Below are 14,555 nucleotides of genomic sequence, written 5' to 3'. Positions count from 1 at the left end.
AAGGTGCTCGCTAGCATTAAACATATATTATAAAAAACAATCAATCTTAACATGATCACTAGTTAACTACACATGGTTGATGATGTTACTAGTTTACCTAGCTTGTCCTACGTTGCCTATAATCGATGCGGTGCCTGTTAATTTATCATTGAATCATAGCTTACTTGTGTAACGGCGTTCGTCTATTGAATGAAGAGAGTCAGACCGAAATGCAGCGTGTAGGTTATTCATGACTTTAATGAAGGAATTGCGGTACATGAAATAACTGAATCTAAATACAAAAACAACAGAACGGAACGAAACTAATTACAGCCTATCTGGTGACTACAACACAGAGACAGGAACAAACACCCACAAAATACAAAGCGAAACTGAGGCTGCCTAAATACAGTTCCCAATTGGAGACAATGATAAGCACCTGACTCTAATTGAGAATCGCCTCAGGCAGCCGAGACTATACCACACCCCTAATCAGCCGCGATCCCAAATAATACAAACCCCAATACGAATACAACATATAAACCCATGTCACACCCTGGCCTACCCTAACATATAACAAAAACACAAAATACAATGACCAAGGCGTGACAGAACCCCCCCCCCTAAGGTGCGGACTCCCGGACGCACCTCAAGAGCATAGGGAGGGTCCGGGTGGGCGTCTGTCCATGGTGGCGGTTCTGGCTCGGGACGTGGACCCCACTCCATAAATGTCCTATTGCCTCCCCTTCGCGTCCTGGGATAATCCACCTTCTCCGCCGACCATGGCCTAATAGTCCTCACCCAGATCCCCACATAACTGAGGAGCAGCTCGTGACAGAGGGGCAGCTCGGGACAGAGGGGCTTCTCAGGACAGAGGGGCTTCTCGGGACAGAGGGGCAGCTCGGGACAGAGGGGCAGCTCGGGACAGAGGGGCAGCTCGGGACAGAGGGGCAGCTCGGGACAGAGGGGCAGCTCGGGACAGAGGGGCAGCTCGGGACAGAGGGGCAGCTCGGGACCGAAGCAGCCCGGTACTGAGGGGAAGCCCGGTACTGAGGGGAAGCCCGGTACTGAGGGGAAGCCCGGTACTGAGGGGAAGCCCGGTACTGAGGGGAAGCCCGGTACTGAGAGGAAGCCCAGTACTGAGAGGAAGCCCAGTACTGAGATGAAGCTCAGGCAGGTAGTAGGCTCCGGTAAATCCTGGCTGGCTGGCAGATCTAGAAGAGACTGGTTGTCGAGCAGATCTGGAAGAGACTGGTTGTCGGGCAGTGCTGGGCTGACTGGCGGCACTGGCGGCGCTGGGCAGACTGGCGGCGCTGGGCAGACTGGGAGCACTGGCCGCGCTGGGCAGACTGGGAGCACTGGCCGCGCTGGGCAGACTGGGAGCACTGGCCGCGCTGGGCAGACTGGGAGCACTGGCCGCGCTGGGCAGACTGGGAGCACTGGCGGCGCTGGGCAGACTGGAGACTCCGGCAGCGCAGCAGAGGAGAAAGGCTCTGGCTGTGCTAAACAGGCGGGAGACTCCAACAGCGCAGGAGAGGAGAAAAGCGCTGGCTGCGCTGAACAGGCGAGGCGCACTGGAGGCCTGGTGCGTGGTGCTGGAACTGGTGGTACTGGCGCGAGGACACTCACAGGAAGCCTGGTGCGGGGAGCTGCTACCGGAGGACTGGTGTGTAGAGGTGGCTCTGGATAAACCGGACCGTGCAGGCGCACTGGAGCTCTTGAGCACCGAGCCTGCCCAAGTTTACCTGGCTCGATGCCCACTCTAGCCCGGCCAATAGGAAGAGCTGGTATGTGCCGCACCGGGCTATGCTCCCGCACTGAAAACACCGTGCGCTCCATAGCATAACACGGTGCCTGCCCGGTCTCTCTAGCCCAACGGTGAGCACAGGGAGTTTGCGCAGGTCTCCTACCTGGCATAACTATTCTCCCTTCTAGCCTCCCCCCAATAATTTTTTTGGCCTGCTTTTCAGGTTTCCTTGCCAACCGTGTTCCCTCGTATCGTCGGCTCCTATCTCCGGCTGCCTCTGCTCTCCTTAGTGCCTCCACCTGTTCCCATGGGAGGCGATCTCTTCCGGCCAATATCTCCTCCCAAGTGTAACAACCTTTACCATCCAACACGTCTTCCCATGTCCATTCTCCGAATAATTCATCCTCCCTTTGCTGCTCCAGCTGTCGCTGCCTGTTTATACCAGCGCCTCTCCGTTTTAGCCGATGTGTCTTTTTTTTTGACTCGATTCACCTGTAGCCCTCTTCGCACTGCTGAAGCGAATCCCAGGCGGGCGCCTGCACTCTCTCTGGGTCGGCTGCCCACCTGTCAATTTCTTCCCACGTCGTATACTCCATTAGCTCCTGCCAGTTATCTGCGTCGTTGCCAGTTACACTCTGCTCGGTCCGTGAGTGGTGGGTGTTTCTGTAACGACGTTCGTCTGTTGAATGAAGAGAGTCAGACCGAAATGCAGCGTGTAGGTTATTTATGACTTTAATGAAGGAATTGCGGTACATGAAATAACTGAATCTAAATACAAAAACAACAGAACGGAACGAAACTAATTACAGCCTATCTGGTGACTACAACACAGAGACAGGAACAAACACCCACAAAATACAAAGCGAAACTGAGGCTGCCTAAATACGGTTCCCAATTGGAGACAATGATAAGCACCTGACTCTAATTGAGAATCGCCTCAGGCAGCCGAGCCTATACCACACCCCTAATCAGCCGCGATCCCAAATAATACAAACTCCAATACGAATACAACATATAAACCCATGTCACACTCTGGCCTACCCAAACATATAACAAAAACACAAAATACAATGACCAAGGCGTGACAACTTGGCCAAACGGGTGATTTAACAAGCGCATTCGCGAAAAAAGCACTGTCGTTGCACCAATGTGTACCTAAACATCAACGCCTTTCTTAAAATCATTACCCAAGTATATTTTTTTAAACCTGCATATTTAGTTAATATTGCCTGCTAACATTAATTTCTTTTAACTAGGGAAATTGTGTCACTTCTCTTGCGTTCTGTGCAACAGAGTCAGGGTATATGCAGCAGTTTGGGCCACCTGGTTCGTTGCGAACTGTGAAGACTATTTCTCCCTAACAAAGACAGCCAACTTCGCCAAACAGGGGGATGATTTAACATAAGCGCTATGTGAAAAAAGCACAATCGTTGCACGAATGTGCCTAACCATAAACATCAATGCCTTTCTTAAAATCAATACACAGAAGTATATTTTTCTTAAACATGCATATTTAGTTAAATTAAATCCAGGTTAGCGGGCAATATTAAACATGGGAAATTGTGTCACTTATCTTGTGTTCATTGCACGCAGAGTCAGGTTATATGCAACAGTTTGGGCTGCCAGGCTTGTTGCGAACTAATTTGCCAGAATTTTACGCAATTATGACATTACATTGAAGGTTGTGCAATGTAACAGGAATATTTAGACTGATGGATGCCACCCATTAGATAAAATATGGAACGGTTCCGTATTTCACTGAAATAATAAACGTTTTGTTTTCGAAATGATAGTTTCCGGATTTGACCATATTAATGACCTAAGGCTCGTATTTCTGTGTGTTATTATGTTATAATTAAGTTTATGATTTGATACAGCAGTCTGACTGAGCGATGGTAGGCAGCAGCAGGCTCGTAAGCATTCATTCACACAGCACTTGAGTGCATTTGCCAGCAGCTCTTCGCTGTGCTTCAAGCATTGAGCTGTTTATGACGTCAAGCCTATCAACTCCCGAGATTAGGCTGGTGTAACCGATGTGAAATGGCTAGCTAGTTAGTGGGGTGTGCGCTAATAGCGTTTCAATCGGTGACGTCACTCGCTCTGAGACCTTGACCTTACTTCGAGGGTGGCTGTTGTCGATGTGTTCCTGGTTCGAGCCCAGGTAGAGGCAAGGAGAGGGACAGAAGCTATATGGTTACACTGACAATACTATAGTGTCTATAAGAACATCCAATAGTCAAAGGTATATGAAATACAAATGGGATAGAGAGAAATTATCCTATAATAACTACAACCTAAAATTTCTTACCTGGGACTCATGTTAAATGGAACCACCAGCTTTCATATGTTCTGATCAAGGAACTTTAACGTTAGCTTTTTTACATAGCACATATTGCACTTTCTTTTCCAACACTTTGTTTTTGCATTATTTAAACCAAATTTAACATGTTTCATGATTTATTTTAGGCTAAATTGATTTTATTGATGTATTAAGTTAAAATAATTGTTCATTCAGTATTGCTTTAATTGTTATTATTACAAATATTTTTTGGGGTCCTCCAATAATCGGTATCGGCGTTGAAAAATCATAATCGGTCGACCTCTAGTTGAAACATTGCTGCAAGGACTTGCTTTCATTCAGCCACAGTAGCCGGAGTGAGGTCAGACACTGATGTTGGGCGATTAGGCCTGGCTCACAGTCGCCATTCCAATTCATCCCTGGGGTGTTCGATGGAGTTGAGGTTAGGGCTCTGTGCAGGCCAGTCAAGTTCTTCCACGCCGATCGCAAACAAACCATTTCTTTATGGACCTCGCTTTGTGTGCAGGGGCATTGTCATGCTGAAACGGAAAGGACATTCCCCAAACTGTTGCCAGAAAGTTCACTGGACTCAGGGGCCTAACTTGAAAAACAGCCCAATACCATTATTCCTCCTCCACCAAACTTTACAGTTGGCATTATGCATTGGGGGTGGGAGCGTTCTCCTGGCATCCGCCAAACCCAGATTTGTCCGTCGGATTGCCAGATGGTGAAACGTGACTCACCACTCCAGGGAATGCGTTTCCACTGCTCCAGAGTCCAATGTTAGTGAGATCTACACCACTCCAGCCAAAGTTTGGCATTGAGCAAGGTGATCTTAGGCTTGTGTGTGGCTGCCCGGCCTTGGAAACCCATTTCAAGAAGCTCCCTGCTAACAGTTCTTGTGCTGACGTTGATTCCAGAGGCAGTTTGGAACTCTGCAGTGAATGTTGCCACAGGTGATTTTTACGCTCTTCAGCACTCAGCATTCCCCTTCTGTGAGCTTGTGTGTCCTACCACTTCGCGGCTGAGCTGATGTTGCTCCTAGATGTTTCCACTTCACAATAACAGCACTTACAGTTGACTGGGGCAGCTCTAGCAGGGCAGAAATTTGACAAATTAACTTGGAAAGGTGGCATCCTATGACGGTGCAATGTTGAAAGTCACTGAGCTCTTCAGTACGGGCCATTTTACTGCCAATGTTTGTCTATGGAGATTGCATGGCTGTGTTCTATTTGATACACCTGTCAGCAAAAAATATCCACTAATTTCAAGGGGTGTCCACATACTTTTGTATATACAGTACCAGTCAAATCAAGGCAAAGGGTGGCTACTATGAAGAATCTCAAATATAAAATGTATTTTGTTTTGTTTAACACTTTTGTGGTTACTACATGATTCCATTCAGCAAACTTAACATGTGTAAATATTTGTATGAACATAACAAGATTCAACAACTGACATAAACTGAACAATTTCCCCAGACATGTGACTAACAGAAATGGAATAATGTGTCCCTGAACAAAGGGGGGGTCGAAATCAAAAGTAACAGTCAGTATCTGATGTGGCCACCAGCTGCATTAAGTACTGCAGTGCATCTCCTCCTCATTGACTGCACCAGATTTGCCAGTTCTTGCTGTGAGATGTTACCCCACTCTTCCACCAAGGCACCTGCAAGTTCCCGGACATTTCTGGGGGGAATGGCCCTAGCCCTCACCCTACGGTCCAACAGGTCCCAGACGTGCTTAATGGGATTGAGATCCGGGCTCTTCGCTGGCCATGGCAGAACACAGACATTCCTGTCTTGCAGGAAATCATGCATGAGCTGTATGGCTGGTGGCATTGTCATGCTGGAGGGTCATGTCAGGATGAGCCTGCAGGAAGGGTACCAAATGACGGAGGAGGATGTCTTCCCTGTAACGCTCAGCGTTGAGATTGCCTGCAATGACGACAAGCTCAGTCCGATGATACTGTGACACACCGCCCCAGACCATGACGGACCCTCCACCTCCAAATCAACCCCGCTCCAGAGTACAGACCTCGGTGTAACGCTCATTCCTTTTATGATAAACGTGAATTCAACCATCACCCCTGGTGAGACAAAACCGCGACTTGTCATTGAAGAGCGCTTTTTGCCATTCCTGTCTGGTCCAGCGACGGTGGGTTTGTGCCCATGGGCGACATTGTTGCTGGTGATGTCTGAGGACCTGCCTTACAACAGGCCGACAAGCCCTCAGTCCAGCCTTTCTCAGCTTATTGTGGACAGTCTGAGCACTGATGGAGGGATTGTGCGTTTCTGGTGTAACTCGGGCAGTTGTTGCCATCCTGTACCTGTCCCACATGTGTGATGTTTGGATTTACCGATCCTGTGCAGGTGTTACACGTGGTCTGCCACTGCGAGGATGATCAGCTGTCCGTCCTGTCTCAATGTAGTGCTGTCTTAGGTGTCTCACAGTACGGACATTGCAATTTATTTCCCCGGCCACATCTGTAGTCCTCATGCCTCCTTGCAGCATACCTAAGGCACGTTCACACAGATGAGCAGGGAACCTGGGCATCTTTCTTTTGGTGTTTTTCAGAGTCAGTAGAAAGGCCTCTTTAGTGTCTTAATTTTTCATAGCTGAGACCTTAATTGCCTACCGTCTGTAAGCTGTTAGTGTCTTAACATCCGTTCCACAGGTGCATGTTCATTAATTGTTTATGGTTCATTGAACAAGCATGGGAAACAGTGTTTAAACCCTTTACAATGAAGATCTGTGAAGTTATTTGGATTTTTACTAATTATCTTTGAAAGACGGGGTCCTAAAAAAGGGACGTTTCTTTTTTTGCTGAGTTTAGTTTTGATATCTGCACTATTATTCTACAATGTAGAAAATAGTAAAACATAAAGAAACCCTGTAATGAGTAGGTTTCCAAACCTTTGACTGGTACTGTACATATAGACAGGGATAAAGTGACTAGGCAACAGGATCAATAATAAAGAGTACCAGCAGCGTATGTGATGAGAGTCAAGAGTTAGTGCAAAGATGGGTCAGTGCAGATAGTCCAGGTAGCTATTGGTTAACTATTTAGCAAATGGGGTCACTGCAGTGTGTATCTGTCCTAATGCCACTTTGACCCTTCTAACCCCTGTGCCCTCTGCAGGTGAGCGCTGTGAGGTGGTGAGGGACACCTGCCAGAGCAGTGACCAGTGCCAGAATGGAGGCAGCTGTGTGAATGGCCAGTGTGTGTGTCCCGTAGGCTTCAATGGCCCCATCTGTGGACAGAGTAAGTACTGCTTTTATTTTCCTATACACTGGACACAACACAACCATTCCACTATATCTTGGTCCTCTGTTGGGGTCTTGGTGGTCCTTTGAAGCTCAGTTGGTAGAGTATGGCGCTGGCAGTGGCAACATCAGCATAGTGGGTTCAATTCCCAGGACTACCCATACTTAAACATGTACGTGTGACTAAGTCGCTTTGGATAATAGCGTCTGCTAAATGACATCTATTATATTATCTTTTAGTCCTTTGAGATGTAACTTTGTTATCAAAGAGAATGAGGGAGACCAGCAGAGCGAATGGAACAATTCTGGATAAAAGTATCTGGATAAGGAATTATTATAAACCTTATTAAAACACTTTAATATATTGTATTTTAGTTTTCTACCAATTACTCCAAGAATTGCCCTGTTACCATAAAAGCTGATGTATGGTATAATTGTGAAGGATGATTTTGTTTGCAGTGCTGTGTCTTCAGTAGCTAGGAGATAAGAAATGTCTGGAAATCTCTTCACAGCACCACATTAGTTTTAGAATACACCCGTATCATATTGAGTGAGATTGTTACAGTGGCTGGCGAAAGTATTCACCCCTCTCTGCAATTTCTTATTTGTTGCTTTACCACCTGGAATTAAAATAGATTTTTTGGGGGGGGGAGGTTTGTATTATTTGATTTACACAACATGCCTACCACTTTGAAGATTCAAAATATTTTTTTTACAAAAAAACTGAACTTGAGCATGCATAACTTTTCACCCCCCTCCCCCCAAAGTCAATACTTTGTAGAGACACTTTTTTGCAGCAATTACAGCTGCAAGTCTCTTGGGGTATGTCTCTATAAGCTTGGCACATCTAGCCACTGGGATTTTTGCCCATTCTTTAAGGCAAAACTGCTCCAGCATCTTGAAGTCATACCACAGATTCTCAAGGCATTTAAATGTTTTCCCTTAAACCACTCGAGTGTTGCTTAAGCAGTATACTTAGGGTCATTGTCCTACTGGAAGCTGAACCTCCGTCCCAGTCTCAAATCTCTGGAATACTGAAACAGGTTTCCCTCAAGAATTTCCCTGTATTTAGCGCCATCCATCATTCCTTCAATTCTGACCAGTTTCCCAGTCCCTGCCAATGGAAAAACATCCCACAGCATGATGCTGCCACCACCATGCTTCACTGTGGGGATGGTGTTCTTGAGGTGATGAGAGGTGTTGGGTTTGCCCCAGACATGGTGTTTTCCTTGATGGCCAAAAAGCTACATTTTTGGCTCATCTGACCAGAATACCTTCTTCCATATGTTTGGCGAGTCTCCCACATGCCTTTTGGCGAACACTAAATGTGTCTGCTTATTTTTTTCTTTAAGCAATGTCTTTTTTTCTGGCCACTCTTCCGTAACGCCCAGCTCTGGAGTGTACATAAAGCTTAAAGTGGACAGATACTCTAATCTCCACTGGGGAGCTTTGCAGCTCCTTCAGGGTTATCTTTGGTCTCTTTGTTACTTCTCTGATTCATGCCCTCCTTGCCTGGTCTGAGTTTTTTGGTGGGCGGCCCTCTCTTGGCAGGTTTGTTGTGGTGCCATATTCTTTGCATTTTTTAATAATGGATTTAATGGTGCTCCGTGGGATGATCGAAGTTAATGTTTTTATTTATTTTTATAACCTAACCATGATCTGTACTCCAACTGTGTCCCTGACCTGTTTGGAGAGCTCCTTGGTCTTCATGGTGCCGCTTCCTTGGTGGTGCCTCTTGCTTAGTGGTGTTGCAGAATCTGGGGCCTTCCGGAACAGGTGTGTGTGTGTTACTGAAATCATGTGACACTTAGACTACACAGGTAGACTTTATTTAACTAATTGTGACTTCTGAAGGTAATTGGTTGCACCAGATCATATTTAGGGGCTTCATAGCAAAGGAGGTGAATACATGCACGCACCACTTTTCTGTTTTTTATTCTTTAGAATTTTTTGAAACAAGTTATTTTTTTCACTTCACCAATTTGGACTATTTTGTGTATGTCCATTACATGAAATCCAAATAAAAATCCATTTAAATTACAGGTTGTAATGCAACAGAATGGGAAAAATGCCAAGGGGGATGAATACTTTTGCAAGGCACTGTATGTCTACTGGTAACTAGCTCTATCCCATAGGACGTTGCGTTAGCTAGACCTCAACCAGACCCCTCGTCTAAGGAATGGTCCCATATGAAGATTATTCTCCACACTCGAACCTCCATAACATGAGACAGTCTATAGGATCCAGCCGTGCTCTGAAGTGTTGGGTGTCTGAGCCACATGTCTTACCCCTGGCCTCTCATGGTTATATCCCACACACACAGGCCAGGTCTCCAGCTTCGCCGAGGCCCTGTGGAATTTGGAGGGTAGCGGGGGGAATGGTACAGTATCCCTCCCTTCAGTTCTGCCTGACATAACCGTGACTAACCGTCAGGGGCCCCACCGACCGTCCTGAGGGCCCTCAAGAGCCCCAGTGGGCCCCCGCCGCCAGCCTAACACACTCAGCAAATCAGAGAAACAAGTCCATTACACAACACGTGTACTGTACTACCAAACCAACACTACACATGTCTGTTCTGTACTCAACTGGTGGCTTGTGGTCCAATCTGTGACATGTTGTGAGAGGGGAATTCTATGTTAAAGGCTAAGTGTACTGTAGCATGCAGATGGATATTACATAATCTTGCAGTTGCGTCTCAGCAGCTTTTGGCCCAGTGACACTTTCTCTTTGTCTTGTTTTGAGATACCTTATAGATTTTAAATGTAGAATTCCCCTTTTTTTCCCTCTCCTAAACAAGCGTCCTGTCGAGTCTATGACATAATAACCAACCACTCACTGCAACACGAACCTCTGTTCCGTCCTCTGAACTGCCTGTCCAAAACCACAACAAACAACTCCACTACTGCTGTCGGTGGAAACTGACTGTGAAATGCATTTTCTACATATTGGAACTAGGATGTTCGTTGTCAGTTACTAACCACTAAAAGTATTTGGATTAAAGTATTATCAGGGGTGTGTTGAAACTCCTGAAGATGATAACATGGAGTATTACATCATCTGGGTCCCCACTGCACTGATATGCCTGTATCTTTTGACTAGTTTGTGTGTGTGTAAGGAATGACATGTACTATGGAGAATGTCATCTGACTGGAGTTTTGTACAGTTTGTCTGTCAATACAGAATCTTCAATCTGCAACATTGGTCTAAAATACTGTACTGTAAGGAATACATGTCAAAAATAGAGCTATTTGAAATGTTAATTCAAATATTGTTCCTAAAGTCAAACAATAAGAAGATGCTCTGTCTTTTCCCCTCTTTCCATGTCTGTCTTCACTCTTGTGTAACTACTGGTGTTTCTAACTGAGCCAGTTGGATGGTTCTATTCAGCCTGCTGCCACCTATGGCAACATACAGGAAACTAAAGTGTTGTGTTTTCTACTCTGTTTTTATAGATGCCCCCATTGAGTATGCAGCTCAATTCTATGACAACGGTTACCTTGCTCTTCCCAAGACGATCTTCCCCAGAAGGTGAGACAGAATATCCCAAGTGGGGAAGGAAGCAACTTTCTTTAAGCTGTATCAGTCTCCTTCTCTAAAATTGTCACTATTGTAGTGGGTCATTGACGTGGTCTTTGTAGTTTAAAATCTCGGCTCTGTGTGTGTGTTGCAGCGGCCCTGACGCTCCAGAGACCATCGAGATGGAGCTCAAGGTCAACACCTCCTCCAAAGAGGGCCTGATCCTGTGGCAGGGAGTAGTATGTCCTAACCTTGCCACCGTACCCCACCCCACCACGCAGCACTCCTTATCATCCTTACCATCTAATCACACGTTTACCAATAACCCACTTTCACAAAATGACCTACCTTTTTACACTCACATTAATAATAATACATTTGATGTGTATGAGTAGCTTTTCTAAGACTCAAATGGGTTTGCTTGACATTCAACTGCTCTTTTCTGTTTGGTTATTAATAATGTTTGGCTCTCACTGCTCACTCCTTACTCGTTTCATTGAGACTGATGCAATTTACAGAATGGCTGTCGGTTTGGCATGATTGGCTCTGAGCGAGCCATGTGACAGTCCCAGGTCCAGGCATGGTTTGACAGCACTGTTTTGCTTGCCTGCACTGCATGTTGCCTGGTTGACTCTTTGCCTCTCTCACCCGACCCCACTCCCATCTTCCCCAGGAGCCCTTTAATGGCGCTAGCCATTTCCGCAGGATGCATGCTAGTAAAAAGATATCCACCTCACCAAAACACCTGGTAAATATGGTATATTTCAGGATATGAACTTCACAGGAGGTTGGTGGCACCTTAATTGGGGAGGACGGGCTCACAGTAATGGCTGGAATGGAATAAATGGCTTGATAATCAAACACAATGTTTCCGTGTGTTTTGATATCATTCACTTAATTCCAGCCATTATTATGAGCCGTCCTGCCACTCCGCAGCCTCCTGTGATGTACTTCATGTATAGATGTATTGTGAGAATTTGACACTTGCACTATTAATGGACGACATGTTTTGAAATGTACAACAATCTGGATAAGGCTACTTGGCTTTCGTTGTCTCTGGCTGGAGCAGCCTACCACTTTTAGCTATCAATTCAATCAATCTTTAACAATGTACTATAATATGCACCATCGCTGTGGCAGCTTCAATGCTTATTGTTATGTTGCATGTAACTTAGCTTGTACTGTACTACCAAAAGGAGCTTGATTCAGGTTTGTGATCAAAGCTTGAATAGGTATAAAAAATATATATGTATGTATCTTCTACAATACAGGTAACTCCACAAGTCTTAATAACAGAGAATATGTGCACTCAGTAAATAAATAAAAATCCATTATGGTTTTAATATATCAATATACTGTCATAACATACATATATGTGTCACCTAAACAACTTTATTTCCAGGAGCTTGGAGATCAAGGAAAGGGCAAGGACTTTATAAGTCTTGGTCTGCAAAACGGACACTTAGTCTTCAGGTAAGAAAGCATCACTGTCATGACTGTTTTTCTTTTTGATAATTGTGGTTGCCTAAGGAATATGCCATGCTTACGGTTCGTATATAACTGATTGCCAAAGTGTTTACACCAGTCCTAAGTAAGCACATAGTTGCTCATTCTCCTGTATGTTGTCCTACTGTAGGAATAATGCTACTGTTGCATGTTCCCTGTCTGTCCACAGCTACCAGCTGGGCAGTGGAGAGTCTCAGATACAGTCCAGAGAGCCCATCAATGATGGCAGATGGCACAAGGTCACTGCCGTGAGGTAATGTACCATACGTGACCTTCCACTCGTGTTCTGTTACACCTCCTATTATCAGTACCTCCGTGATTCCACCATTCTGCAATCGCAATTTTTTATTTTTTATTAATCAACAATTCCCTGCATATTATACGAGGGCTTGCATATTTGACCAATCACCGCACTATTTCCACTTAAAACAGTGAAATCATCGCATTATTATCGAATTAAACTGAGCCATTCCCGCAGTACAAAAAGAGGGCTCACAATTTCAACCCAATCACCCCACATTTACCGCATAAATGGTTCAATCAAGCCAGATGTCAACGTTTTCCCTCGTCAGCACATTTTCATGACAAATGTTGCCATGCAAAATCTGAATTGCTTCAGCAAAATCAAGCATTTTTTGCCTGCAAATATCACCACAAATCCTGGAGGGACTGTCTTTTTTTTCACCTTTTATTTTTCACCTCCACAGTGTCTTTAAAAATGTATTTCTCATGTCACTGATGGATCGATTTTGGTAGGGGTGTATTTTCTCAATGAATGGACTCTGCTTTGTGACCAAGTGTCTTGATCATACGAGTAAGGGAAGTTTTCTTCTGTGTGATCAGAACTGGTAAACAGGGATATATTCAGATAGACGGAGCAGCCATTCAACGAGGACAATCACAAGGCAAAAGCATCATGGTGAACACCAAAGGCAGCGTATACCTGGGTACGTCTCCTTCCTGTTGGGAAAATCTCAAGTATTATATTTCAGTCTCCGAAGAGTAGAGAAATACAGTACCTTAAATATCCTGTTGGAAATGTGATCTTTACCCTTTCCCAAAGTGTCTAGATAGTACAAAAGTACAGTGTCCAAAATCAATAGGGAAATGACTGACTAAAAGAGGTGATATTATGTCTTCTCTAAGGAATGCACTGTGTGTGTGCGCTCATGTGTCTGTTTGTTACAGGGGGAGCCCCAGATATATCTGCGATGACGGGAGGGAAGTTCTCCTCGGGGCTCACAGGCTGTGTGAGGAACCTGTCTCTGATGAACGCCCGGCCGGGAGACCAGCCAGCCAGACCCATCGAGCTGCAGGCCGCCGCAGAGAATGGCATCAACGTTGGGCGCTGCTCCTCATAGACCTATAGCAGCCCCCCCCCCCCCACACACACACACAGAGACTATGGAGACGAGATTCAATCAGACTCACAGAGAGACTTGCCCACGTACATACATACAGTCAGTTTGAAAAAAAAACATGGTGCTTTGCTGCTACCAAAAACAAAGTTACTCAACAAAATTATATTTTGCTCTCTGTGCATTGAATCAAAAAAAAGGTGAACAAATACTAACAAGTCTTCACTTGCTTAGTGCTGTATTCTCAATGAAGGACACAGGAGATCCAGTACAGTTTTCATACTCCCAGCAGTAGCTTTTAGTCATGAGAAAGAGTCAAATGCCATAGGCCTTCTACAATGGATCAGATCCTATGGAGTTGGAGATGTTTTTACAGCACTGAATTTTTATTTCTATACATATAAATATATATTATATATTTGTGGGGGAAACATGCAAACTAACCATAACTGCTCTTTGTCCTAGAGTTGATTTTGGGTTCTAATATTGTGTGTGTCCAGGGCTTTTTTTATAAGGCCTAGTTGTGTTAATACTTGCAGACATTAAAGCCTTCTTTCTTCACTTCTGTAGGGGAAATGTAGCGGTGAGCTTGCTTACAGACGTGTTACGCTATTGGGGGAGGGGTCATGGCACAAAGCATCATCAAGACACATCTCAGGGGAGGACAGGATTTTAAAAACAGGCAGAACGCTATTAGAAGTACTCGTGCTTTTCCATTCTACCAAATCGTTTCTGATCTGTTTCTGAAATCACTTGCCTTCCCACACCTAGCATGGTTGCCATTTTTTGTCTGTTTTTTTTTACTTGGTGCTATTAAGTTTGACATGGAAATACGGCCCACCAGCGGTTATTTGTCTGTCTCCTTATAATAATGTAGTACATGT

General features: G+C 45.0%; 1 protein-coding gene across 1 annotated transcript in view; it reads left to right on the top strand.

The window, feature by feature from the left end:
* Positions 1-14,238, top strand: part of LOC124045995 (basement membrane-specific heparan sulfate proteoglycan core protein-like) — a 186,627-nt gene extending 172,389 nt beyond the window's left edge. Inside the window, 8 exon segments of the mRNA XM_046365881.1 lie at positions 7,167-7,289; positions 9,615-9,671; positions 10,744-10,819; positions 10,962-11,046; positions 12,210-12,280; positions 12,483-12,566; positions 13,157-13,260; positions 13,502-14,238. Of these exon segments, the coding sequence (XP_046221837.1) occupies positions 7,167-7,289; positions 9,615-9,671; positions 10,744-10,819; positions 10,962-11,046; positions 12,210-12,280; positions 12,483-12,566; positions 13,157-13,260; positions 13,502-13,674 (773 nt within the window). The 3' untranslated portion in view covers positions 13,675-14,238.
* The last annotated feature ends 317 nt before the right edge of the window (positions 14,239-14,555 follow it).

The sequence above is a fragment of the Oncorhynchus gorbuscha genome, linkage group LG10, assembly GCF_021184085.1.
Source record: "Oncorhynchus gorbuscha isolate QuinsamMale2020 ecotype Even-year linkage group LG10, OgorEven_v1.0, whole genome shotgun sequence".
NCBI lineage: Eukaryota > Metazoa > Chordata > Actinopteri > Salmoniformes > Salmonidae > Oncorhynchus > Oncorhynchus gorbuscha.
Note: the sequence above shows the minus strand (reverse complement) of the source record. Positions and strands in the feature narration are given on the sequence as shown.